Source organism: Crotalus tigris, unplaced genomic scaffold (assembly GCF_016545835.1).
Source record: "Crotalus tigris isolate CLP2741 ecotype Arizona unplaced genomic scaffold, ASM1654583v1 scf7180000020588.15403103151:6194809, whole genome shotgun sequence".
Taxonomy (NCBI): domain Eukaryota; kingdom Metazoa; phylum Chordata; class Lepidosauria; order Squamata; family Viperidae; genus Crotalus; species Crotalus tigris.
Window position 1 is genome coordinate 2346603 of NW_024098092.1, and position 26118 is coordinate 2372720.

Genomic DNA, 26118 nt, shown 5'->3' on the forward strand with positions numbered 1-26118 from the left:
CTGCTGGCGACTCACTCCTGGCAGCGTGAAAAATGGAGACGAGCACGATAAGAAAGGAATAATTTATGCTCCAAGCCGCAGCCTCTTGCACCAGGCAAAATTTGTGCGGATAGCTCCTCCTCACTCTGAAAAGCACGCAATCCTTTATTGCACAAATTATTAATGACCGGAAAATAAATGACTTTGTAATCAGATTGCCCTGGCTGGGCCAGAAGCTGTGGAGTTTTGTGTAAATTGTGAAGCAGGTAAGGGACGTTTTCCTGGTCCAGCCGCCCTGCCTGACAACAGAACAGATTAAACAAAGAATATCCTGGTTGTTTCCTTGTCTGGAGAGACAGTGTTTACTCAAGAGACAAAACTGGCCCAGTTTTGGAGTCAAACACTGTCCAGGGAGTTTGAATTTAAAAGGATGTTTCTCAAGCAACTTGAAGAATATAGACTTCAATTCCCAGAATTCCCCAGCCGACCTCTTTGAGTTGTGGAAGCTAAAAAAGCTTCATTTAAAAAGTAGATACAGGCAATCCTTGACTTACAACTTTTCATTTAGCGACCATCCAAAGTTACGACAGGATGGAAAAAAGTGACATAAACTTATCCTTGCGCTGGTGAGCATTGCAGCATCGCCGTGGGATCGAAATTCATGTGCAGAGAGGCTAACAGGCCACGATACGTTCCCGCAACGTGGGAAGTTCCATCCTCTGGCTTGCTTTCACGTCTGCATCCTTTCCCTGGCTGCCCCCGCCTCCAGCTCCGAAGGATTGCAATTAAAGACGTTTGCCTAATTAATTCTAGTCAATCTCCTTCCTTTCCCAGGAACACGTCGTATTTTTTTTTTTTTACTTCCAGAACCTGGAAGTCAAGAGCTTTGTAGACACACAATTCAGATAAAAGTCTGCCTTTTTTGGGTACCTGTAATATTGGTGCTCTGCTCTGCAGCGGGTCCGTGCAATACTTCCAAAAGGAAATGTGACAGTTCATTTCCCCTGTTTTCAGCCATTTCGGCAGCGGCTGTGAATTTCTCCCCTCCTGTGTTGCGTTGATGAGCTCCTAGGAGTTCCATTTTAACCTTTCTTAACTCGCTTGCTTGAGCTTGTAGACTCCAAGGGGAAAAGTCTCCCTTTCAACAACTATATTGCAGCAGTAAACTCCAAACAAACAGGAGATTTTTTTTCTTTCTTTCCTCCCCAAGCAGGCTGGTTGGCGTCGTCTGCTTTAAAGCTACCAGAATTCAAATCTGAATAAATATTTAACACTTCTGCATGTTGAAAGAACAAAGGCCATGAAACGGGGAATTGGACAAGCAGGTTTGACCGGCAGAGCCGATCTAAATCCTCCGATGAGACAGTGAAGGATTCGAAAAACAGAGGATCGGCTTAGACCAGTGGTTCTCAACCTTTTTAATGCCGCGACCCCCAACCGGTCTGTCGGGTTTCACCCGTCTCATAAACCCCCGTTATCGATGGAGGATGGAGATAATCTCCCATCTAATCGTAAATTATCTGCATCGTCTGAAGCTGGCAGTTGGGGGAAGTGGGAGCTTCTTGGTAAATCCCCAGAACTGTGAAATCTTCCCCCCCCCCCCAAAATATGCCGTTTTTAAGTAGCAGTGAAGGTTGGACCTGGACCCAGCTTGGTGGATTTACTTTCTGCTGGGAACCAGACTTTTGCACTGGATGTATTGTGTTGTAGCTGCGGATAAAACAAAGGAAGTCTAACTCTAACCAGAGTTTGTTGTATATACTGGCATGTTGGGATTTGCGGGTCTCCTGAACCCTTGGATGGGTTTACAAGGCAGAAGGTCCAGATGCATTTAGGGAGGAATAAAGAGGGCGAGGAGGGTCTAGGGATTGACTTTGGTGTCTTCCTTCCTTTCCCCCTCCCCTCTTTCTTTCCCTTCCTTCCTTCCTTCCTTCCTTCCTTCCTTCCTTCCTTCCTTCCCTCCCTCCCTCCTTCCTTCCTTCCTCTCTCCCCCTTCTTTCTTTCTTTCTTTCTTTCTTTCTTTCTTTCTTTCTTTCTTTCTTTCTTTCTCTTTCTGTTTGTCTTTCTTTCCTTCCTTCCTTCCCCATCTCCCCTTTCTTTCTTTCTTTCTTTCTTTCTTTCTTTCTTTCTTTCTTTCTTTCTGTGTTTTTCTTTCTTTTTTCTTTCTCTCTTTCTTTCCTTCCTTCCTTCCTTTCTTTCTCTCTCTCTCTCTCTTTCTTTCTTCCTTCCTTCCTTCTCTCCCTCCTTCCCTCCTTTTTTCTCTTTCCTTTCATTGTCTCCCTCTCTCTGCCCTTTCCTCCCTCCCTCCCTCCTTCCCTTCCTTCTTCCCTTGCCTTTCTGGATCTCCTTCCCTCCCTCTGCTTCTTTTCCGGCTTCCTTCTCGCCTTCCAGGGCCCAGCCAGCTCCAGGCTCCTGGACGGGGAGAGGCAGCCGGGAGGAGAACCAGAGGCAAAAGCCTCCTCATTGGTGTCTGCTGCTCTTGCTGGGTTTTATTTATTACCTCTCTTCCTGCTCTGGTGGCGGTGCTGCAATTCTGGGTCTGCTGCCAACAGCCAGGAGGGGGGGGGGCAGGCAGGCAGGCAACCCACACGAGGGGGCATCTGGAGCAGCAAAGGCCTTCGCAGCTGGGTCTCTTCCTGTTTTCTGCATCAAAGCTGCATCCTTGGTGCCCCCAGATTGTTCACTGGGTCAGGAAGAAAGTGTGGGGCTGTCTGTCTCGGGGGGGGGGGGGCTAACTGGGTTAAGCTCAGCCCTGGTGCCTTTGATTCTGGGTGACTGAGACGGTGTTATGCCCCCTTCTGCAGAGGTCGCCGAATTGTGCCGACAGAGGGGTTAAACTCGGGAAACAAGACTTTTCTGAAATTTAGCTCTCTCTCTCCCAGATAAAGTTTGCCAATCTTATCTTCTTTCCTTCCTGTGGGGCAGGCATTCAACAGGTTGGGGGAGGGGGTGGGGGGAGGAGGAGGAGGAGGAAGAGAGAGAGAGAGAGAGAGAGAGAGAGAGAGAGATGTTTTTTTTACTTGCTTCATTCAAGAATTAAGGATGCTCCAGCTAAGTGAAGTAGATTTTCTGCTTTCCCTCTTCCTGAATTCATTCCTCCGCAGACAGGCATTCAACAGATAAAGCACAATGAGGGGCGGGAGAGAAAAGAATGGGCACTTGGGTAACATGTCTGCTTGTCCTAGGACTGAAAAAGTCCAGACAACTGGCTGTCAGCCTGAAGCTCGCTCTTTCTTTCTTTCTTTCTTTCTTTCTTTCTTTCTTTCTTTCTTTCTTTCGTTCGTTCATTCATTCATTCAGTTTCTATAACTACCCAACTCAACCAATTGACAGTATTTTGGGAAGTTGCAACAGCACAATATTTACAAAAAAAAGCACCCCAAAGTTAGGACTTCTTGGCAACTGTGTGTTTATTTTTATTCTGCTCCTGATATTCCTAACTCCTTGCAACATGGAGTATGTATAAATATGTGGGTGTCCTGCGTGAGTTTCCAGGTCTGAAGATGGATGGGTCTCCACCGCTCCTGGTCTGCCAGAGAGCCCGCTTGTGGCCTGAGCAATGAATAAAGGAATGGGTAGATCTTGACTTAACAATCATTTATATAGCGACAGTCCAAGTTGCGAAGGGACTAATGCATAGAAGTGCCCCCCCATCCAAATGTGGGCACTTGCTAATTGGCATGTATTTAAAATGTCCTGCCGGTCACGTGATCACCCTTGGTGACTTTTCCACTGACCACCTGATTCACTTAACAACATGGCAAAAAAGGTCATAAAGTCAGGCACGACCCACCTAACCATTGCCTCATTTAGCGACGGACTTTCTGATACTAATTGAAATTTCCCGGCAGCGAGAACAAATAACCCGTAGAACAGCCTGCCTCCAGAAGCTGTGAGTGCTCCAACACTGAAAGTTTTTAAGAAGAGACTGGGCAGCTGTTTGTCTGAAATGGTATAGGGTTTCCTGTCTGAGGGGGGGGGGTTGGAGTAGATGACCTCTAAAGTCCCTTCCAACTCTGTCATTCTATTCTATTCTATTCTATTCTATTCTATTCTTCATTCCTTCTATTCTGTTCTGTTCTCTATTCTATTCTATTCTGTTCTGTTTTATCATCATCATTATTATTATTATTATTATTATTATTGAGGATCATCAAACAATCAGCCAGATGTTCAGAGTGGATTTGGCATTTTTGTCTACCTATTGAGTCCTTACCAAGGATGATGATGATGATATTATTATTATTATTATTGTTGTTGTTGTTGTTTTGTTGTTGTTGTTGTCGTCGTAAGTCAAGGACTGCCTATATATGATGCCTGGTGCTTTTTCACTTTCTGTACTTGATGTAGTTGGGAAACGAAGCTTTTTTGCTCTTAATTTCCTGCTTTTTTTTCTTCTCCAACATGCCAGGAGGGGTGGGCTAGACGTAAATACCCTTCTCCCTTTCGGCGAGCTATATTTCTTTTCCGCTCGCTGCTCTCCTCTGTCTGCGCCGCTGCTAATGTCTCTGAAACTCCCAAAGACATTTATTTTCCCATCCGATCTTGGCTCTAAATGTGTCCCAAAAGGACTCAGGCTGCTTGTTAATTACATCCGAAGGATCCATTGCAGCTGCTGGGGGGGGGGGAGGATTGCAGCGGGATGGGGTGGGCAGGTTGGTATGAAGTGGAAACTGGGGTGTGTGTGTAGGGGAGGTGGGAGGCGAAGGGAAAAAAAAATAATCAACAGGCTGGGCGCACATGAAGGACACCAGTGCTGCAAAGTTCCCCGTTCTGACTTTGGAAAGAAAGAATGCCTCCGTAAGGCCACACTTGATCTTACCGCCTCCAGTTTTGGTCCAGCGTATTATAAAAAAGATATTGAGACTCTAGAAAGAGTGCAGAGAAGAGCAACAAAGATGATTAGGGAACTGGAGGCTAAAACATATAAGGAACGGTTGCTGGAATTGGGCATGTCTAGTTTAATGAAGAGAAGGACGAGGGGGGATATGATAGCAGTGTTCCAATCTCTCAGGGGCTGCCCCAAAGAAGAGGGAGTCAAGCTGTTCTCCAAAGCACCTGAAGGCAGGACAAGAAGCAACGGAGGGAAACTAATCAAGGAGAGAAGCAACCTGGAACTAAGGAGAAACTTCCTGACAGTTAGAACAATTAACCAGTGGAACAACCTGCCTCCAGGAGCGGTGAATGCTCCAACACTGGAAGTTTTTAAGAAGAGACTGGACAGCCATTTGTCTGAAATGGTGTAGGGTTTCCTGCCTGGGCAGGGGGTTGGACTAGATGACCTCCAAGGTCCCTCCCAACTCTGCTATTCTGTAATAAAATAATTATTGGATGTTTGGGGGTGTTTTGCTCCAGGTGTGGATTGTGGCGATTGTGACAGGGGCAGCGGGTGCCTTTCTGAGGGTCTGCAAAGCCCAAACCACAGCCTCTCTTTATGTACCTCGACCCGCAGCTTGGGTTTGGGCAACGTAAGAATTCGAACCCAGGCTGCTTGCGTTTTGGCCTGACCCCAGTCGGTGGCTCTTTTTTTATTATTTATTGTTTGAAGATTTTTAAAATGGTTCCGCAGGAATCCTTTTAATGCTGTCTTCTAGAAAATGGATTCTACGAGAATATTATGGCCAGTAGTCTTTCAGCACAATTCTCCTTCCGAGAGATGGGCTGGCTGGCGTGTTTTGGAGACAGGGCGTCTTGCTGAAGGAGGGAGAGGCCGTTTCTTCGGCCCTCTTTTTAAAAATTAATGGCTTTTTTTCTTGGATTCGTAGACATCTAGGGGAGTGAGAGCCAAATTAGCAGCTGTTTGAAGAAGTGATTCGGTTGTAAAGCGGTTTTTGAGCACTTATATACTTGTTTCCGGCAGAGTTCATTTCTCTCCTGTTTAAAAAAAAAAAAAGGATGAGATAGGAGGGCATCACAACACAACACATCAACAAGGTTTTACAGTCAGTCCTCGGTTTACGATTGGAATTGAGTTGGAATTACTGTCGTAAGTCCATGCATGGGGGAAAAAAAAAAAACAATGGTGCCCAGGGTGGACTTGATCTCGACACCATATGAGGAACGGCTGCTGGAATTGGGTATGTCTAGTTTAATGAAGAGAAGGACCAGGGGGGACATGATAGCAGTCTTCCAATATCTCAGGGGCTGCCCCAAAGAAGAGGGAGTCAAGCTATTTTCCAAAGCACGAGAAGGCAGGACAAGAAGCAAGGGATGGAAACCAATCAAGGAGAGAAGTAATCTGGAACTAAGGAGAAACTTCCTCACAGTGAGAACAATGAACCAGTGGAACAACCTACCTCCAGAAGTTGTGAATGCGCCAGCACTGGAAGTTTTAAAGAAGAGACTGGGGAGCCATTTGTCTGAAATGGTGCAGGGTTTCCTGCCTGAGCAGGGGGTTGGACCAGATGACCTCCAAGGTCCCTTCCAACATTATTATTATTATTATTATTATTATTATTATTATTATTATTGTTATTGTTGTTGTTATTATCAATATGCCAGCTTCTGTGATGCAACCCAGAATGTAGAACATAGAATCCGAGGGCAGGGACGGGACCTTAGAGGTCTTCTAGTCCAGCTCCCTACTCAAGGCAGGAGACCTTATACCATCCCAGTCCAATGACTGTACAATCTATTTTTGACCCACAACTCCAGAAGGCAAACCGTTCCATTAATTGTTCCCAGGGTCAGGAAATAACAACAACAACAACAATAATAATCTTCCAGCCAGGAGCTAAATGCCTATGGAGATTCTCAGTCATTTATTTACCTGGTGATTTTTCGCGAGGCAAATGGACTTTCTTGTTTGTCTTTGAAGACGTGTCGCTTCTCATCTCAAGAAGCTTCTTCAGCTCTGATGCACAGACCTTGGAGGAGAAGGACACGTCTTCAAAGACAAACAAGAAAGTCCATTTGCCTCTTGGGGGGGGGGAAGCATCTTTGGGACTTCCAGACATTATTTCTTGTCCTGCTTTGGAAAATAGTGTGACCCCCCCCCTTTTTCTCTGTGACAGCCCCTCAAATATTGGAAGACTGCTGTCGTGTCGTCCCCAAACCCTTCCCTTTGAACCTAGTTTCTTTGCAGAAGAAGGCACACTGGGTCACGGGCAGGGTGGTGGAATTGTAAGGCCAAGTGTAAACAGACCATCCTCTCGCCATTCCGGTATGCGTGTCAGGTTTGACCTGGGCGCCAGCTTTGGGGACGGCCGAAGTGCTTGTCAGCAATCTGGTGATCAAAAGGAAGTCCGTTTGCAATTTTCTCTTTCGACAAGCAGGTGGTTTGATGCCCGGAGCAAGGTGAAACTTTTTATTTATTTTTTTTGTCCTGCAACCGTGCTATTGAGTGTCACCATAGAAATGATAAATACGGTCGTAACCGGGATTATTAAGAATGGCTGAGGAAGCCGCTGCCATCAAGATGTAAAGAGGCTCATGTTTTGAAGAAGGAGAATAAGCTGGAGACATACAAAATTTGGGAGGGGATAAAATATCACCTCGTTTTTGGCCTTCAGCAAGATACGCGCCGCATTATTGAGTCCGCCGGGGATGTTTTTTTCAAATGATCAGCTTCGGAATTGCCCTTTGCAGAGGAGGTTCAGGGAGTCCTCAAGTTATGACCGCTTTGTTCAGCAACTGTCCAAAGTTACAACCAGTGCTGAGCGTGGGGTAATGTCAACCAGAAGGGGTTGCAATGGCAGCCGGAAGCGAGGGATTGCCGCCACTAAACAATGCAGTCATGCGATGCCCTATTTTATGACCGCATCGCTTAATAACAGAGATTCCAGAATGAAGAATAGAATAGAATAGAACAGAACAGAACAGAACAGAATTCAGAATAGAATTCAGAATAGAATAGAATAGAATTCAGAATAGAATAGAATAGAATTCAGAATAGAAAATAGAGTAGAGTAGAGTAGAGTAGTTGAGTTGGAAGGGACCTTGGAGGTCTTCTAGTCCAACCCCCTGCTCAGGCAGGAAACCCTACACCATTTCAGACACATAGATAGGTTACATTTAATAAACAACCATAATTTCTTATATCCCAGATGTCAGGTCATCTCTTTCGCAGAATTTCTCCCTTTGAACAAAGGCAAAAGCGATGGGGGGAAATCCCAATAGAGATTATTATTATTAATAGTTCTTTTTTTTAAAAAAAAATTAGCTTGTATTTTAGATCAGCTGCTCCTTTGCCCTGGCTGCCAAGAAGCTCTTAATGCACGTCCGCTTTGACTGATGGGCAGACTCAGCCTGGTGCAACCGAGACGGCGGTTCCTCTAGTCTGCTGCACAGTCCCAGCACTCGGCTGCTTGCACGTGGGTGTGATTTCCCCCCCCCCCCCCGCCGCCCAGGCCTGTCATCGGAGACTTATGCTTTGCTATTGATGAATGGCAGGCCTGTCTGTCTGTGAATGGGCCCTGCGGGATGGCTGGTCAGAACGGACCCGCCGAGCCGAGGAAAGAATATGGAACTTGCCCAGGTCACACACACACATTCCTAAAGCAGAGGGGGGGGGGTCTCTTGGTCACCCACTTATTTTTTTCATAGATAATTTATTGAAATAGATCAAACATGTCAAACACAAGGCCCGCCCGCGAAGCCATCCTGGAAACAGTGAGGGAACGGCCCCCGCTGCCTTGGCCCTGGCCCTGGCCCGCCGGGAGCCAATGTACAATTTTGTGGTGGCCATCTATGCTGAAACGCATTCAGTCTTTAGCTCCACAAGGCCGTCTGGAAACAACGAGGAACCGGCCCCTGCTGTGTCGCCCCTGCCCCCTGGGTGCATGCTGGGGAGGGGTCCCCCTTTGTGAGGAATGAAGAAATGGACCATGCCTTGGCGCTTGCCCTGGTCCCACCCCCCTTCTGCCAGAGACCCTCAGATCTGTCCCACTCCTGCCCAGGCCCCCACAGGCGCCCTTGACGCGAATGATATAGAGCTAGCCACGCCCACCCAGTAGGCCACACCCACTCCATCCACGCCCACCCAGTGGGCCGCACCCACCCTGCCCACACCCACCTGGCCCTCCGAGGGCAGCCGCAATGCTGATGCAGCACTCAGTGAAATTGAGTTTGACACCCCTGGAATAGATGATTCCTGCGTGGTTGAAGCCTTTTTTCTAAATTCGCGGGATTCTTTTCTTCTGCCGTGCCTATGTACACACTCGAAGTAGACTGTGATGTTTCTCTGTGTCGTATATGTGTGTGTCTGTGGGTATATGCATAATGGTTAGGTTTTGAGAGCTGATTTTAATATATGCTGATTACTGTACATTTAAAGTGATAGTAACGTTTCTATTCTATTCTGTTCTAGTCTGTTCTGTTCCTTTTCTCTATTCTATTCTGTTCTGTTCTGTTCTAGTCTGTTCTGTTCTGTTCCTTTTCTCTATTCTATTCTATTCTATTCTATTCTATTCTATTCCATTCCATTCCATTCCATTCCATCCCATCCCATCCCATCCCATCCCATTTTTCTCTTTTTTGTGTGTGTGTGCAAAAGTTGTATCAGTTTAAATAACTCATTCTGTGTTGGCCCTGAAATGGGAGTACCTCCTGCTTGCTATAACGTCCTCAACTTACAAACACAACTGGATCAAAATTTGGAGATTTGGGAGACCAAAATTTCCGTTGCTAAACAAGGCGGTTGTGAAGTGAGTCACACCCACTCTGTCGTTAAGCGGATCTGGCTTCCCCATTGACTTTGCTGGCAAGGGTGGTCAGAAAAGTGAGTCCATAGCCTAGGGCTGTATAACAGGTAGAGCAGGGGTCTTCAAACTCGGCCTTTTTATGACTTGTGGACTTCAACTCCTGGCTGAGGAATTCTGGGAGTTGAAGTCCACAAGTCATCAAAGGGCCACGTTTGAAGACCCCTGAGGTAGAGAAACTCGGAAAGGAATCCAAGACTCTAAAAGACACAGTGCAAGTTTTGTACTTTCAGATTTATAAAATTCTCTCAGTGTAGCTTTATAATAAAGTAGAATTATCTCATCTGGTGGTGGCCGACAGTGCCAATGACTCAGGTTGTGCCTGCAGGCAACACTGCTTTTTCCAAAGGGTTGGTTGCTTCAGATTCCGTCGTCGGAATGGGACGGGCTTGCTGTTCCAAACCGACAGATTCAGTGGTCTGCAATATGTCCGTGGAGATTCTCAATCATCCGGGTCATTTAAGCCATGCACTTTGGATGATGAACACCCTCCAAAAGGTGCGGGAGTGTGAACGGACTTCCAGAAAACATGGCAGACCCCAGGAACCATTTTGTGCTTCAGTTGGAGAGGCAGACAAGACCGACGCATCCCCATCATCCTGTGCCCGTCTTCAACAGGGGAGGGACCCAGGGCAGAAAAACACCCTGATGCCAAGAAGGCTCCACATCCATTTGCACCCACTCAGGTGATCTTGAGGACGCAGACAAGCCTCCAAGTGGCCTCAACGACTCTCTTAAAGGATGCAAATGACCAGCTGTCTGCAAGGAGGATAAAGCCTTCCATTTCCCCACCATCTAGTCAGAGCTGAAGAAGCTCTTTGGAGGAGAAGCGAAACGTCTTCAAAGGAAAAACAAGAAAGTCCAGTTGAAAAAAGCAACTTTGGGACATTCTGCAATATGATTGACACTGGGAATCAGCTTCTACTTGCTTTGCCCAGCCCGGATTTGTTTTTTGTTTCTTTTGCTTTGCTTTGCGGTCTTCCCGTCTCCCTTCTGATCCCGTCCCGAGTTTCGTCTGATTAAAGCCTTGTATTTGTAGGGTTGCTGTGGCAACAGTTTACTTCAATTAATCCTTTGCCTGGGGAATAACATTAAAAGCAAGAAATAAGACCCGAATAAACAAACAGAACTCCTCCTGCGCGGCTCTCATCAGATCATCAAGGATTCCCACCAAATCCGGCGGAGCACAAACTTTCTCGCATTTGCAATTTTGGAGAGAGAAGATGGTTCTGCCATTAATCCAGTGGATTAAAGCGGCCTTTTTCCCCCAGTTCTCCTTAGAAAAAGGAAAGGAAGGCCCCTCCTTGTCTGGACCCTTCCTTCTCCCTGTCTCCCCCCCCCCACTCCCCTCAGGAACCCCACAAAGGCCTGGCTGCCTCTCTTGTGCCGTCTGCTGTCAGTGTGTCTCCTCTAATGAAGCAATCTGGCTGTAGGCAAGTATGACCTCTCTCGTCCGCCCCGCCCGCCGGCCCGGGGGCTTTGAATCTTCAGCCTTCACGGGTCTGCGTCTCCACCGCACCGCTCAGAACAAAAGGAAACCCAGCTGTGGAGGCTGTTTCTGCAACAGCTGGATGCCTTCTGAAGTCTCCGAGGGACTCCCGCCCGCCCGCAGCCTTAGAAGCTGCCAAGGGAAACGGGCCCGTCTTGTGGCGCTGCTCCGTCAATCATTTCAGTTTTTTTTTTTTTAATTTTTCTTAAGGGAATTTTGTAGGGCCGCCCAACTCGCTCACGGTGACTCCGGAGGGTTTGCAAAAAAATAAAACAGCCCAGCAGAAAAGCCGATCAACTCCACCTCCCTGTCGATCAAGGGTGGTCCTCAACTGACGCCCCAAATTTCTGTCGCCAAGCTTCCAAATTTTGGTCACGTGGCCCTGGGGATGCGGCCACGGTCGTAAGTGTGAAAAACGGTCATCACTCACTTTTTTCAATGCTGTTGTAGCTTTGAATGGTCACTAAATGGACTGTTGTAAGCTGAGGACTACCTCTACAATGATTTATAAGAGTTTGCTTCTTCAGGTGTTGAGTACTGGAACTCTGGACAACTTTCTAAGACCCGTCGGTGGGCTGTGAATGGGGCTGAATGTGAAATCCCTACTGAGCTCAAGAGGCAGAGAGAGACGTCTGTAAACTGAATAAATACATGGATAACATTAAAGGCTGTTTCTGGACATGAGGTGGAGCCCTTGGAGAGCGTGACTGGAAGGGACTTTCTCTGACTCAAAGATTTTAAAGACTGTCTCCCGTGTTTGCTGTGCTCTCCTGACGCAGGTGGTGTTTGAACAGAAGCAAGACGGATTTTGAAAAACTGGTTTTACAACACTTATTCTGAGAGAGAGAGAGAGAGAGAGAGAGAGAGAGAGGAAGGAAGAGGGAGAGGGAGGAGGAAGGGAGAGAGAAAGAGGGAGAGAATGAGAGAGAGGGAGGGAATGAGGGAGAGGGAGGAGGGAAAGACAATGAGAGAAAAGGAGAGAGAAAAAGAGGGGGAGAATGAGAGGGAGAGACAATGAGAGGAAGAGCTATAGAATGAGAGAGGGAGAGGGAGAAGTAGGGAGAGAGAGAGGGAGGAAGGGAGAGGGAGCAGGGAGAGAGAATGAAAGGGAGAGAGAATGAGAGGGAGGGGGAGAGAATGAGAGAGGAAGAGATATAGAATGAGAGAGAGGGAGGGAGAGGGAGGAGGGAGAGAGGATGAGGAGGAGAATGAGAGAGAGGAAGAGATAGAAAAAAAGAAAGAGAGGGAGACGGAGGCAGAGAGAAGGAGGGAGAGATAGATGTTTTTCCACCTTCACTGGGGAGACACAGTTTGCTTGGTGGCAAAAAGGTCATAAAGTGGAGCAAAACTCACTCAGCAACAGCCTTGCTTAGTGGAGGAAATTTTGGGCTCCATTGTGGTCGTATGTCGAGGACTACCTGTGTCCTTTCTTTTCTCTTGGACATTTTTGGCAAGCCAGCTAGGAGGTGTACGAATGTGAGATGTTAAAACCTACCCCCCATTTTTTTTTTATGGAAGCCACAAGGCTGGCAATTAAAATCTATTTCGCCAAAGTCCTTCGCCTCCGCCCCATCCTGGGGTTATGAGCCCAAAGCTAAAATCAGCTCCTTGCTTCTTAATTGGGGAGTTAACCCCAAAGGCAGGGTGTGGGTCTTCCGTTTCCTTTTTCATGCACTGATTATGGGTTGATAATTTATCCGGCTGTTTTTCATGTCAGAACATCTGGATTGGGTACCAACTGCAGATCAGGGGACGTAGTGACCCAGGCCAGATGTTTTAGGACCAAGGGTCTTCAAACTTGGCCCTTTGATGACTTGTGGACTTCAACTCCCAGAATTCCTCAGCCAGTGTGCATGTTGGCTGAGGAATTCTGGGAGTTGAAGTCCACAAGTCATCAAAAGGCCAAGTTTGAAGACCCCCTACTCTAAAGCAATGTTTCCCAACCTTGGCGACTTTAAGATGGGTGGACTTCAACTCCCAGAATTCCCTAGCCAACATGCCTGGCTGAGGAATTCTGGGAGTTGAAGTCCACCAGTCATAAAAGTTTGAAAACCCCTGTTTTAGGACCTGGATGTAGGACAGCGCAATCTGAAGCTTACCAAACACATGGCAATTGTTTCATGGAAGAGAGAATGCAATCCAGACAATAAAGTGGTTGTTTGGGCTAGGCACGTATGGAGTCAGGATAAGAAACAAGACTGTGTTTCCCACATAGTCCTCACTTAGCAACTGCCTTGCACAATGACCGTTTGCAGTCACGATGGTGATGGGAAAGGGACATCAGTGGCCATCCTTGCGCTTACGGCCGCTGCAGGTCTGCAAAGCAAAGAAAAGCTGAAGTCGGATCGTAAGCACCGTTGCAGTTTTGCTTAGTGACTGCTTCACTTAACAACCCGTCGCTAATTCTGGTCCCGCGTCCTGCCTATTCCCACGTGAGATGGGTATAAATTGTGGTTTTCAGGTGTTGTTTGCCATAATTTTGTTTCCGTTGTACTGCTGGCTGACTCGGAAGGCAAAGCGTAAAGCGGGGGGATATAAATTTTAAGAGCAGAGTTTGCATGATCGGCCTTTACTGAACAAGTCATAATTTGGCAGCTCCGTAGAACACGTTAACCCATAAATCGTGGTTTGCAAACACGTTAGCACGGTCTTCCTCTTCCTTGAAACAGACTTGGGGGTGTGTGTGTGGAAAGTTCAGGGGCCAGGCTGCAGAGTGACTATGTTGTTAGGCCCCATGCCCCACTCCACCCCCCCCCCCGACCCCATTCCAAAACTGCTTCCCCCCCCTTCCAGTCCCCATCTCTGTGAAATGGGTCAGTGGTAGACCCCCTCCCCCGTTTTAGAGGCGAGATACCCCCGTCTTTTCACCCATGTGGGGAAGGAAGCTTAGCCCATACCACCCCCTCCCCCAACTCCATCCTTTACTTGGCCCCCTTCCTTGGGGCCCTCCGTCCTTGGGGCCCCAGCGAGGGCATCTATCCGAATCCGCTTGGCATCGCCAGCCTGGTTTTAGTCAGCCACCAGTCAGCAGGGCTGCCTTTCGGGGGGGGCCTTAGGAGGGGGTGCGCAAAGAGAAAAAGCGGCGCGCGGAATTTGGACCCCGGGGAAGTTGCAAAAAGAGGCGGCGAGATATCCGGGCGCTTCCAAGTTCACGCCGGGACGTCGGGCAGGTTTTGAAGTTTGGCGGCGGGGGGGGGGGCGGGGCAGAAAAGCGCAGCGGCTGGGGGGGGGGAAGTTGAAAAGGCACGCGTAGATCCGGCGGGAGGCTGCTTTTTCGGGGGCGGGGGGAGAGAAGAAAGCCAGCCCTGATCTTGCATGGAGAAAGCGGCCGGCCAGCAGGTCAAGCTCGGGGCGGGGGGAGGATCTCCGGCCGGCGGCGGCGGCGGCGTGTATGGGGGGGGGGGGAAGGGAGATCAATAACCCTTTGGCGGCCGCGATGTCTGCGGCGGCGGCGGCGGCGCCCCCTCGCTGGCCGAAATGTCAAGCCTGCCGCCGGAGGGGCCGCGCTCCAGCCGGCGCGCGGAGCTCCGCTCGGGCGGATTAGGCTGCCGGCGCTGGCTGCGGGAGTCCGGCGCCCCGTGGCTGCCGCCGCCGCCTCTGCCGCCGCCTCCTCCTCCTCCGGCGGCGCCTGCAAGGTGTAGCTGCCGCCGCCGCCGCCTCTCCTCCTCCTCCTCCTCTGCGCTTGCTGGCGGCGGCTGCTGCTGCTGCCGCCGCTGCTTCCGAGCGCGCTAGCCGCCGCTTGGGAAGCAGGAGAGGCCGCCGCCGCCAGCATGCCGGCCATCAAAAGGGAGCGCCCGGACCGCGAGGAGCTGGCGCTGGCCGCCTTCCACCCGCCCATGGAGGCGCTGCCGGACTACCTGGTGCCCTTAGCGGCCGCCGCCGCCGCCGCCATCCCGGCGGTGACCCCGCACCCGCCGCCGGCGTACGGGCAGCTCTTCGCCGCCGCCGTCGTCGCCCACCAGCAGCGCGCCTACTTGGAGTTCCACGCCGCCGCCGTGCCCCCGCCGCCCCCGCCGCCCGAGGAGCTGCTGCTGGAGCGCTTCTCCTCCGCCTCCGCCGCCGCCGCCGCCGCGCCGGACTTCCAGCCCTTCTTCGAGAGGGGCGAGCCGTGCCTGGAGGTGGAGTGCGGCGACAACCGGGCGCTGCTCTACGTGCGCAAACTCTGCCAGGGCAGCAAGGGGCCCTCCATCCGCTACCGGGGCGAGTGGCTCACCCCCAACGAATTCCAGTTCGTCAGCGGCCGGGAGACGGCCAAGGACTGGAAGCGGAGCATCCGGCACAAAGGTAGCGGCGGCGGCGGCGCCCGGTCCGGCCCGAGGAGGGTGGGCGAGGCTGGCCGGCGCTCTGCCCCTGGGCAGAGGCACTCTCGCCCCTTGCTGCTGCAGGCCGTTCAGTCGGGGCTGTGGACTCGGGGACTGGGTTTTAACCGGGGAACCCCTACTCGGAGGGGTCCCTTTGACACCCCAATGTGGGTTCTATGGGGGGGGGAGACACTGGGAGTCTTGGATTGCAATGCGCACCCTTGGTTGGGCGGAGGCGGGCGAGGGAGGGGGAGGTTCGGAGGCTCCCTCGCCCTCCTCGCCCCCCGGTGGGGACCCGGGGCGCGTGCACGCGGGGAGCGCCCGGCGGCGTGGGCGTGGGGGGGGGGAGCGGGAGTGCGCGTCGGAGTTCCCCGCGTGGTTGGGAAAGTTGCGCAGAGGCGCGAGAGACTTCGGCGGTGCGTCCCCAGCTCGGGGCGGGCAGAGAGGAGCGGGCGGGGGAGGAGGGGAGGGGAGGGGAAGGAGCCTTCCTCCCGTTCGCCGGGGGAGGCAGGCGGAGGCTGGAGCCGCTCGTTCACTTCCAGCCCCCGGCCGCCTGGCGCGGAGCGCAGCCCTCGCTTGCTGCAAATGGAGCCGCGGCGACCTTCTGAGGCCGGAACGCTCCGAGACGGCGGCGGCGGCGGCGGCGGCTGCTTTGGCGCCTGGAAGCGGGTGGGTGGCGGACGGGCTGCTCGGCGGGGGGGGGGACTGCGGGGCTCCGGAAACGCGCGGCTCGCTTTGCGCCCCGGACTTCGGGCACCGCTGGCAGAGGAGGCTGCCCAGCTGTTGTTTACGTCTAAGCCGCTTGGCCAGCCAGCCTGCCCTAAGGCGCCCCCATCCCCGCCCCGGCTTCCTTACGCCCGGCTGCCGCTGTCCGCCCCCGGTTCCCGGGGAGGGGGCGGCTCGGAGCCGGAGCCCTGCTGCGGGGGGGGAGGGAAAGGAGCCGCTTAGCCCCCCACTTCTACCCCCCCACACCCCTGGAGTGGGTCCTGCTTGTGTTGCTTGCGTAATTACGCACGCTTGGATGGCAAGCCGCCTCGGGGATCGCTCTCCCTCGGGTGCCAAACCGAAAGGAGAGAGGGGAAACCCCACGGAGACAGGTGGGCGGCAGGGCTGGGGTCTCCCCCCCCCTCGTCCCTCCCCCCCCCGTCGCGGCTGCGGCTGGCTTCTCTCTGTTGCAACCGCGGAAACAGCCGGAGGCGGTGCGGTGCATGTGTGGCGTGGGCGCCCCATCAAGCTGGCTGGGACTTTGGTCTTTCTCCCGCTGGCTCTTGTGTGTTTGCCTGTATTTGTGTGTCTGTGTGTGTGTGTCTGTGTGTCTCCGTGTGAGCGCTGAGCGGGGGGGGGGGAGGCTGGAATCGGAAGAGGCGGCTTTGACATATCATTAGCAGGATGCGGCGAGCAGAGACGGGGCGAGAGCGGCGAAAGGTCGTTTGCTGGCGGTGATTGACACCTCGCCTTGTTTATTGATTGCCTGGAGGGAGAACGGGGGGGGAGAAAGGGAAAGAAGGGGGCTGCCTCCCCCCACCACTGGCCCGCCACTCTAATGAAGCCTCAGTCCGCAACCTCGTCTCTGCCTTGGGGGGGGGGGAGCTTGTTCTCCCCTTCCGTCCTCCGCAGCCTTCGCGGTCGGTTGGTCGTTGGGGGGGGGACATAGTAGCCCTTCTAAACTGCATCTTGAATGGGGGAAGGGAGGGGGGAAGGCAGCCCGGCCCCTCCTCCCAGCCCCCCTTCCCATTAGTCACCTTTTCAGTCTGGCCAAGCTTTTTTTTTATTTTCTTCTTTTTTCTTCCTAAGAGGATTAGTTAAGGGCTAATGAGGGTGGGGGGCACGCTTTCTTTTCATCATTTCCACCGGGAGAGAGTTCAATTAAGGAGCGAGTGGGGGGCTTGGAGGGGCCGCGTCTGGGAGGGGGGTGTGTGAAGTGGGGCTGGCATCTTTTGTGCAAAGCCTTCTCCTCCAAACCAGCCTAATAATCACTTTCTCTTTCTCTGCCCCTTTCCCTCCCCCCTTTCCCCCCCTCTCTTCCTGCACCCAGGAAAAAGTTTGAAGACGCTTATGTCCAAAGGAATTTTACAGGTACATCCACCAATCTGTGATTGCCCTGGGTGTCGAATTTCGTCTCCAGTGGTAAGATGATCATGAAAAAAAAAAAACCCTCAACCCCTCCCTCCAAAAAGAACCCAGATTGTTTTTTTTTTTCTCTTCCTCTCCTCTTTATGCCATGTTTTTGCTGCTTCGGTATTTATTATTATTATTTTTCTGGATTAAGCCTGTCATTTAATGCAGCGAGCCCCCCCCCCCAACCTTTTTGGCAATTGGGACTGGGTTTTATGGAAGGCCATTTTTTCCAGGGGGGAGAAGGGGGGTAGAAGTAGAGGGAGAATGGTTTCGGTTTTGCTGGCTTGCCAGCCATTCAACCTCCAGCTGTGCGGACCGGTTCTGATTTAAAAGAAGTGGACGGGAGAGGGGAAATGTATGTATTTATTTATTTGGGAAAATTTATCCATCCATCCATCCTATTTCTTAGCTGCCCTCAGAGGAATAAGCCTTTGGGATCAGTGAGGAAGAACTTGATCTTCAGAAGATCACCTCCACTGCTTAGAAGAATTGGGGGAAGGAGATGTTTTGGCTGCTTTTTTAAAGCTCTCCAGATTATATATTACATATATATATTAAAAACCATCCAGTTGAATGTATTTGAGAATAGCTCCTTCCACACAGGCATTGGAAGCATCTTTGTCTGGGGAAACTATTGTTGCCTCTCTTGTTGTTGTTGTTTTTTCCCCCCTTTTCAAGTTTTGCATGTTTTTGGACACGTACAAATTTTGCAACAGTGTTGAGCAGAAACCTCACAAAATTCAGATCTGCTGGTCCACCAGAGATGCTTTAGGGAAGAAAGGTTTGGAAAGGAAAAGCAAGGCTGCTGATGCTGCCGAACGTTTATCGACTTCTTACGATTTCATAAGAATGTGCTGCTATTTTGGAACTATGGAGGCAGAGGGAGAATTGGGTTTGATGGACTGCCCCTCAGGTGTCAGGTGCGGTGTGCAGATGGCAAGGTTTGCATTGCATGGCAGTGTGTGTGTGTCTCTCTGTGTGTGTGGCTACAGACAGGCCTCACCACTTTCCGATGAGGGCATCCATACCAAGTTTTGCCATTCAGTTTCGCATCATCGGTCTTGCAGTCAAAGTCAGATGCTGGTCTTTGTGGCGGGGGGGGGGGGAGAGAAGAATTTGGCATTTGAGAAAACCCCCCTGGGATTCGAATTGCGTACATCACTTGTAAGGCTGGTAAAAAAAACAGATGTCTGGCGTTGCTTATTTTTAAAGCACATCTGGGAAAAGAAATGAGGAACAGATTTTAGAAAGAAGCAAGATTAAATGCTTGGAGGAAGCTTGGAGATACCGTAGCTAAGCAGTAGATCTTTTTATATCTGAAGGCGAATTCTCTGCAGTGCCTACGCTGAAAATAAGTTCCCGGATTGAATGTACAATTCAGTTCTAAATGTTTGCCTTTTGTGTGTGTGCCTTTAAGATCCGGTGTGACTCCAGTCTTGCAGATGATAAATTTATGACTTGGTCAAATGTGTGGATGCAGTCAATGGTGTGTTAATAAAACATGATGATGCAAAGGAGGATTCACATGCTGTGTAAACCTAACAAGGATCTGCAATGGGTATTTTTATGCTTTAGTTAGGTGGATCAGATAGGGCCAGCAAATATATACCATATATACTTGCTGATAAGCCAAGAATTGTAGGTGCTAAAATGTACCCCAAAAATTTGAGTTCGGCTTTTCCATCCATGTGCTTATATGGTAATATTTTTTTTAAAGTATCTGTATTTCTCCTATACATTCGTGGATTAAGCCCGTAAGTGGGTAAGCAGATCCTCAAATTGTATCCCAAAATATCATGAAAAATATGGATTGGCTTAGTGGAGTACAATCTGCAGGGATTCCTTTATCTTTTTACCATTTATCTGTTTATCAGAAGTTGTGGCTGCTCCATTGCTGGAGGCTTTTAAGAAGGGACTGGACAGCTACTAGTCTGGAATGGTGTAGTGTTTCCTGCCCAAATGGGGTTGGACTAGATGACCTCCAAGGTCCCTTCCAACTCTGTTATTCTGAATATCTGTGAGTGGCACATTTTTCATAGTCCCCAAACTTTTGGGCACCAGGGACCGGTGCCATGGAGAAAGGTTTTTCCACGGACTGGAGAGTGCGTGGTTTTGTGTGCTCCTTGCATCCCACTGATGGAGCTTTGCTTGTTTGTGTGGACAGGTTGCTGGCATGCCGCTGCCCCACGGTCCGGGGGTTGGGTACCCCTGCTATAGAGGTCTCTAACTTTAAAACCACCCTTCCGCCAAAAACAAATCCAATGAGTGTGTATTTGTGTGAATCTGTTGTCACAAGTTTTGGGCAAACCTTAGAAGAGAAAGGTAACCGTGGTGTGACGGCTGGGGTGGGTGGGGGCAAAATTACACCTCACTGACATGGATTGAGACATGTTGTGCCTCATTAGCTGCGGTGTGTATGAACACGCCTCGAAAATGAGAATTGGGAGCGATAGCTCTGAAGCGGGAAGATCAAACGGAGGATCTGAAGAGCTGCGCCGTCTCTAATTAAAAAGAGAAACTTACAAGGATTTGCTTGCCCTCCATTTCTCAGGAGCGTTTGGACTTTTGTTCCACCCCAGCTCCCTAGGCAGAGAGCTGGAAAGGTGTTTTCCATGGAGATAATTAGTTTAAATTATTAGCCAGGAAGATCTTAAAAGCAGCCACGTTATCCCTAAAGCCTGAACAGTTGTATACGCAACGAAGGCTAACTTGATGCAGCAATACGTGAGGCCTGATGACTTTCCTGTCTCGTTTATGCACACTAAACCCTCCCCGCCTTTAAAATAAGCATCCCTGGGTCACATTCCATATATTTTTTTTTCCATGTACTTCTTAATCCCAGACAGACCCGACAGGAATAATCACAACTTTCCTACGGGACTAACCCAGCAATCTATAAATATCTCCCCATTAATCACCTTAGGAAAGGTGAGCTGAATCTTGACTCGTCATAGGTGACTAGATGAGTGTATAATTTTAGGCTGGGCTGGCTCCATAGCATGTGTGCACACGCACGCCCAGGAGTGTAAGTAGGAAGGTACTTTCCCATAGATTATTTCAACCCCCCCCCCAGTTTCAGTTTGAACACAACCACTGTTTCTGCCTATTGCCGGGACTAATTGGCGCTTCCGTTTTGGGTGAAACCTTCTGTTTTTGACTGTTTTAACCACTTGGGTGGTTTTGTAGGAGAATTTTTCCGAAACGGTCAGTCAGGAAGGCTTAACGTCCAACCTCTGCTTCTGGCATCTTTAAAAATGCTAGCGTCTCCGTCGCGAGAACAGAAGGCAGGTTTTTAATGGTGTGGTACACAGGTAATCCATGACTTAACCACCATTGATTTCACGACTGTTCAAAGTCACAACGGCGCTGAGAAAAGTGGCTTACGGCCAGTCCTCGTAGTTGTGACCGTCGCAGTAAATGCGATCACAAATTGGGCACCAGCGACAGGCCCGTGTCTAGGATCATTGCCACGTCCCTCAGATTTGCGCAATTGCCATTTGAGACCTTCCCGCAAACCGATTCGGTGGGGCGGGGGAGGGGCGAGCCAGACTTGCTTAACGACCGTTTGATTCACTTAACAACTTGATCACGTGACTGGGGAATGCTGCAGCGGCGGTAAGGGTGAAAAACGGTCACCGTGCTGTAACTTTGAACCGTCGCTAAACAAACCGTTGTAAGTCGAGGACTGTCTGTGGTTCAACGCCAAAATTCAGCCGAATGCTTTGCTCACAAGATGCCCGTCCTAAAACATGGAGCCACCCTCTAAAAGAATCAGCTCTTGGCTTCCGTATGTCGGAGATCTTGACTGCTTGCAGGTTTGTTTAAGTTGGTTTGTTTAGATCTTGGACGCCCCGACAGATTAGTGTTTGTTTAAACCACCTCCGCCCTGTTGACAGCTGGAAAACAGCTCCTTTAAGATCGGCTGAAATGACAACAGCGCCTGGTGTGTGTGTGCCAAACAGCTTAACACCCTCCCCCCCCCATTTATTAAGTTGTGGTTCCAGGTTCACACAACTTGCTGAATGATAAACCAACCAGGAGTTTTGTCTTGTTAAACAGGCACTGCAGAGAGTCACGGTTCCCACAACCTCCTCTGGAATTACTGCTCCTTGCGCTGTCCAACCTGCTAGGCTGGGTCAAGGTTTGTCCCTGGATAGCTTGTGTGTTCCTCGGGAATTCTGAGTCAACCCTTGTTGATTCAGTGAGGGGTCAGCAGGCTGTGTGGACAAGGCCCTACTTGGGCAGCTGTCCAGCAGCAGGGCCACCTGGAGGGAGGTGTGCTCCCCCGGCCGGTATTATTTGGCGCAGGAATGGGTGTAAGTACTAAACTGCAGGTGGTTGGTAAGTTCCCAGGAAGGGGGGGGAGGAAGGCTTGGAAAAATAGGGATAATTGCGCCGCCGTCCGTTTGGTTTCCAGGCAGGGGGAACAGAGACGCTTCTGAGCTGTTTCAGGTCACTGCTTATTGATAAAAAGGGAATATTTGTGTTTTGTAGCTTAGGGTGGACGTAAGGGGTCCTTTGGTGAGCTCTGAGCTGGGTGGTTTTCTTGCAGACGTTTCATGACCCAGCTAGGTAACATCCTCAGTGTGAGAAGGGAGTGGGGTTTGCGGAGGTGGTGGAGGAGGAGGATTATGGGGTCCTTGGTGCTCTCTGAGCTTGCTGGGTTTCTTGCAGACGTTTCATGACCCAACTAGGTAACATCATCAGTGCTAGAAAGGAGTGGGGTGGTGGGAGGAGAGAAGGAGGATGACTGTGGGGTCCTTGGTGCTCTCTGACCTTGCTTGTTTTCTTGCAATGACCCAATCTAGGCAACATCATCAGAGCACTGAAGAGGTAATTCCACTCCCTACTAGCACGGATGCTGTTACCTAGTTTGGTGATGAAACGTCTGCAAGAAAACCACCCAACCCAGAGAGCACCAAGGACCCCCTCAATTCGCTGTTTATTACAAGTATTAAAAATGCCCCCAAGTAATGAACAATAGAGCTGCTGGAGAAATCAGCATTTGTATCAGGAATTACATTTGCTCTTGGGCTCCCCCTGTCTGCAGTACTGAGATAATCATGCTGGTCTGCCTTAAAACCTGTTGTCCGTAATGATTTGGTGGGAGAAATAGCTACCAGTAGCAAGCTACATACACATGCACCGTTGTCATTTGCAAGGATGTGGAGTGGGCAGAGTTTGCACCCTATTAATATGCTCTCTTGATCCTATTGTGTCAGTTTGCAATATGATATCAAGTTCATCATCTGGATTAAATCAAAGTAAAAGAAAACAACCAAACAATAATGAACTAAAGGGCCACCATCAGTGAACTGTTGGACAGTATTACTTGGTCTGTTGGGTGGATGTTTGGGTGGTTTTAGGGGTGGGTGGGAGTGTGTTTGGGGATTATGTGTGTGGGATCTGGTCTTTGGGTGTCACGTAAATTTCGTTGTATGTGTACACTGTCTATACACATACAATGACAATAAAGTTTATTATTATTATTATTAGTTTGCCAAGTCAGCCCTTCTGTTATTTTCCCATTAAAACATGGACCTATCCTAAGCTAGGCCCGTAAGCAATAGAGTGGCTTGGCTCACTTTGGTTTAGTAGGCTCCCGATCTACTGACAACCATGGGTGTGGCTTAGGAGAACAACCCAACAATCATGGTTTGTAGTATAGTCCAAGGAGCCAGCATGTATATCTCCTGGGATTCGGAATGCAGACAGTCCTCTGCTTAAAACCACAATTTCTGCTGCCGAGTGAGAACGTCGTTAAGTGAATTTTGCCCCATTTTACGGCCACAGTCGGTAAATGAATCACTGCAGTTGTTAATGTTAGTAACCTGGTTGTTAAGTGAATCCAGCTTCCCCATTTCCTTATCAGAAGGTCGCAAAAGGGGATCACGTGACCCCGGGACACGGCAACCGTCACAAATACAAGTCAGTTGCCAGGCGTCTGAATTTTGATCACATGACCCCCAGGGACGCTGCAACGGTCGTAAGTGTGAAAAACGGTCATAAGTCCCTTTCTCCAGGGGTGTTGTAACTTCAAACGGTCTTGTAAGTCGAGGACTACCTGGATTAAAAAAAATGGAGCCAGTTTTCCTTTTTTTCCTTTAATTCCTAGCCATTCCATCGCCCATCGGAAAAATGGATCTCAGGCACTTGCCGGTTGCCCAGCTGAAAACAAACCAACATTTGGACCGTTTGGGGGGGGTGAGAGGGGAAGGAAATAAATTAATACATGGGAAGGAAGAGCAGGAGGAGAGGGTGTCCTGTCTTGTTAGCAATGTGTCAAGGGCAGAGTAAGGGTGAGAGCAGATAAGTAATTTTGCTGTCAAAATTATTTAAGAGATGTCATTAAAACCGCCTGGGGCTGTCTCCAGCGCTCCAGGCCAGAAACGAAGGTTTTTAATTGGTGACAGCCGCTTTTGGAGGACCTGTGTGTGTGTGTATGTTGTGTGTGTGTGTGTTGCAATGGGACACCTGAAAGGTTGGCTGTGTTCAATCTCTGGTGTGTGCTTAGTCAAGAATTCACCAGCGGCCAAGGCTCGGATGTCCATCTGTCCGATGTTGTCTTGGACTATAAAGTATGTTCGTATATGCATGCATGCATGCACGCAGGGGTGGGGTTTTTTTGCAAATTGTTTTTTTTGGGTTCTGTTACTTCATTCTGCAGTGGGCAAATTGTATTCTCCTGTTTCCCAACTTGGCAAGCCCCTTAACTACACAGCAGATGTCAGAAATGTTTTATTTCTTTATTTTGGACAGAAATACAATTTCTCACCCATTCTTGGCCTTTTTTTGTGTGTGTGAATTGGCTGGCTTGTTCTAAAAGGGTCCTTATTGACCACCTATGATTAAATAGTCTATAGACTGTCCTTGACTTGAGCCCAAAATTTATGTTGTTGAGCGAGTTTTGCCCCATTTTACGACCTTTCTCGCCTCAGTTGTTAAGTGGTTGCTTGAATTTGGGTGCATATTTGCTTAGTTAAAAACTGAGTTTTACTTTTAATAGCGAAACGTTTGTGGCAATTGTGAGAGATTCTGAATCATGGTTGATTTCAACACTGGGCATTTCTGATTAACTTTGAACACAATCTCCTTTAAAAAAAAATAAAAAAAATGCAAAATCTGGATACGTATCCAGAAGGGAGATACTCTGAAGATGACTTTCTGGTCCGTTGCTAAGGTAACAGGCATCAGGAGCAATTGTGACGGAAGAATTAGATAACCCTGTAACTTGCCACTAATTCAAAATGGAGCCTTGATTAAGCCAGGTTTGGTTCCTGCTGGAAATTGGGGAGAGGCACGCATAATTCTCACAAGCAAGGCTTGCTTGCTCCAGAGATGCTCACCTCTTCACCTATGGCAAGCAAGGATTACTCGTGGTTGATGAAATGGGACACTGTTCAGAAAATCTCAAGCAGTCAGTGATTTAACCTGTTGCGTGGCTTAAAGGTTGCTAAAATAGTTCTCCAAGGATTCAGAGGCACAAAACCAAAGTCACGCCAAGTATTAGAACCGCTTTATAAAACCTTAGTAAGGCCACACCTGGAATGCAGCATCCAGTTTTGGTCACCACGTTCCAAAAAAGAAGTTGGGACTTTGGAAAAAGTGCCAAGAAGAGCAACTAGGACAGGGGTTCTCAACCTTGGCAACTTTAAGACTTGTGGACTTCAACTTCCAGGATTCCTCAGCCAGCAAAGTTGCCAAGGTTGAGAACCCCTGAACTAGGATGATTAAAGGCCTGGAGACTTTAAAACATATGGAGAATGGTTGCAGGAACTGGGTATGTCTATTCTGGAGAAAAGATGGAATAGGAGCAACGTGATAGCGGCCTTCCAATATTTTTGCCCCAAAGAAGAGGGAGTCAAGCTATTCTCCAAAGCACCTGAAGGCAGGACAAGAAGCAACGGATGGAAACTGACCAAGGAGAGAAGCAACCTGGAATTAAGAGAAACTTCCTAACAGTGAGGACAATTAACCAGTGGAACAGCTTTGCCTTCAGAAGTTGTAGATGCGTCATCCCTTGAGGTTTTTAAGGAAAGACTGGACAGCCACCTGTCTGAAATGGTGTAGGGTCTCCTGTTTGAGCAGGGGGTTGGACTAGAAGACCTCTAAAGTCCCGTCTCTACTCTGATTGTACGGTGCCCCTTTGCCATACATGGGAAGTGGTTCAAAGATGTGCTTTGCCGTTGGTGTTTTTTTTTTTTTAAATGAAGCTACTTTCTGGGCCCTGCATTTAAAGAAGAGAAGTGAGGTATTCTTAAAGCTATTTCAAAAGTTTGCCTGGCTTCAGAAGTTTTAGGCCTTCACCACCACCCCCCCCACCAGCCAGCCCCCCCCCTCTCTTTCATTTTTTTCAGCAGTCGACTGGAACAAAAGAGCTTTTGAGGTTTTCGGATAGATTCCGCTTCATCTCATTTCTTGCTTGTTTTCTTCCCCGCCTTGGCGGTTTTTTGACAGGGTGCCATAAAGAATTGGGCTGGAGTAACAGAACACATGAAATCACAACCGTCTGGAGAGGGAAGGAATTGATTTG

At 49.4% G+C, this 26118-nt stretch overlaps 1 protein-coding gene and 1 long non-coding RNA gene across 9 annotated transcripts in view; one reads left to right on the forward strand and one right to left on the reverse strand.

Annotated features, from left to right (window-relative positions):
• The window catches only part of SAMD11 (sterile alpha motif domain containing 11), a 121768-nt gene that overhangs the window by 38867 nt on the left and 56783 nt on the right, over positions 1-26118 (forward strand). For 4 of the 8 annotated variants that reach the window (XM_039367174.1, XM_039367175.1, XM_039367172.1 and 1 more), the window contains exon 3: positions 17503-17594. In XM_039367174.1, coding sequence (XP_039223108.1) covers positions 17523-17594 — 72 coding nt within the window. In that variant the 5' untranslated portion in view covers positions 17503-17522. Of the gene's footprint in view, positions 1-14633; positions 15451-15992; positions 16137-16471; positions 16565-17502; positions 17595-26118 lie in introns of those variants that run through there. The other 4 variants (XM_039367168.1, XM_039367169.1, XM_039367173.1 and 1 more) reach the window with 4 other exon arrangements.
• LOC120318961 lies at positions 9912-15160 on the reverse strand. Its single transcript, XR_005559629.1, has 3 exons — positions 15024-15160; positions 13266-13482; positions 9912-10755 (listed from the first exon to the last, which is right to left on the reverse strand). It is a non-coding gene; the product is annotated as an uncharacterized LOC120318961 (long non-coding RNA).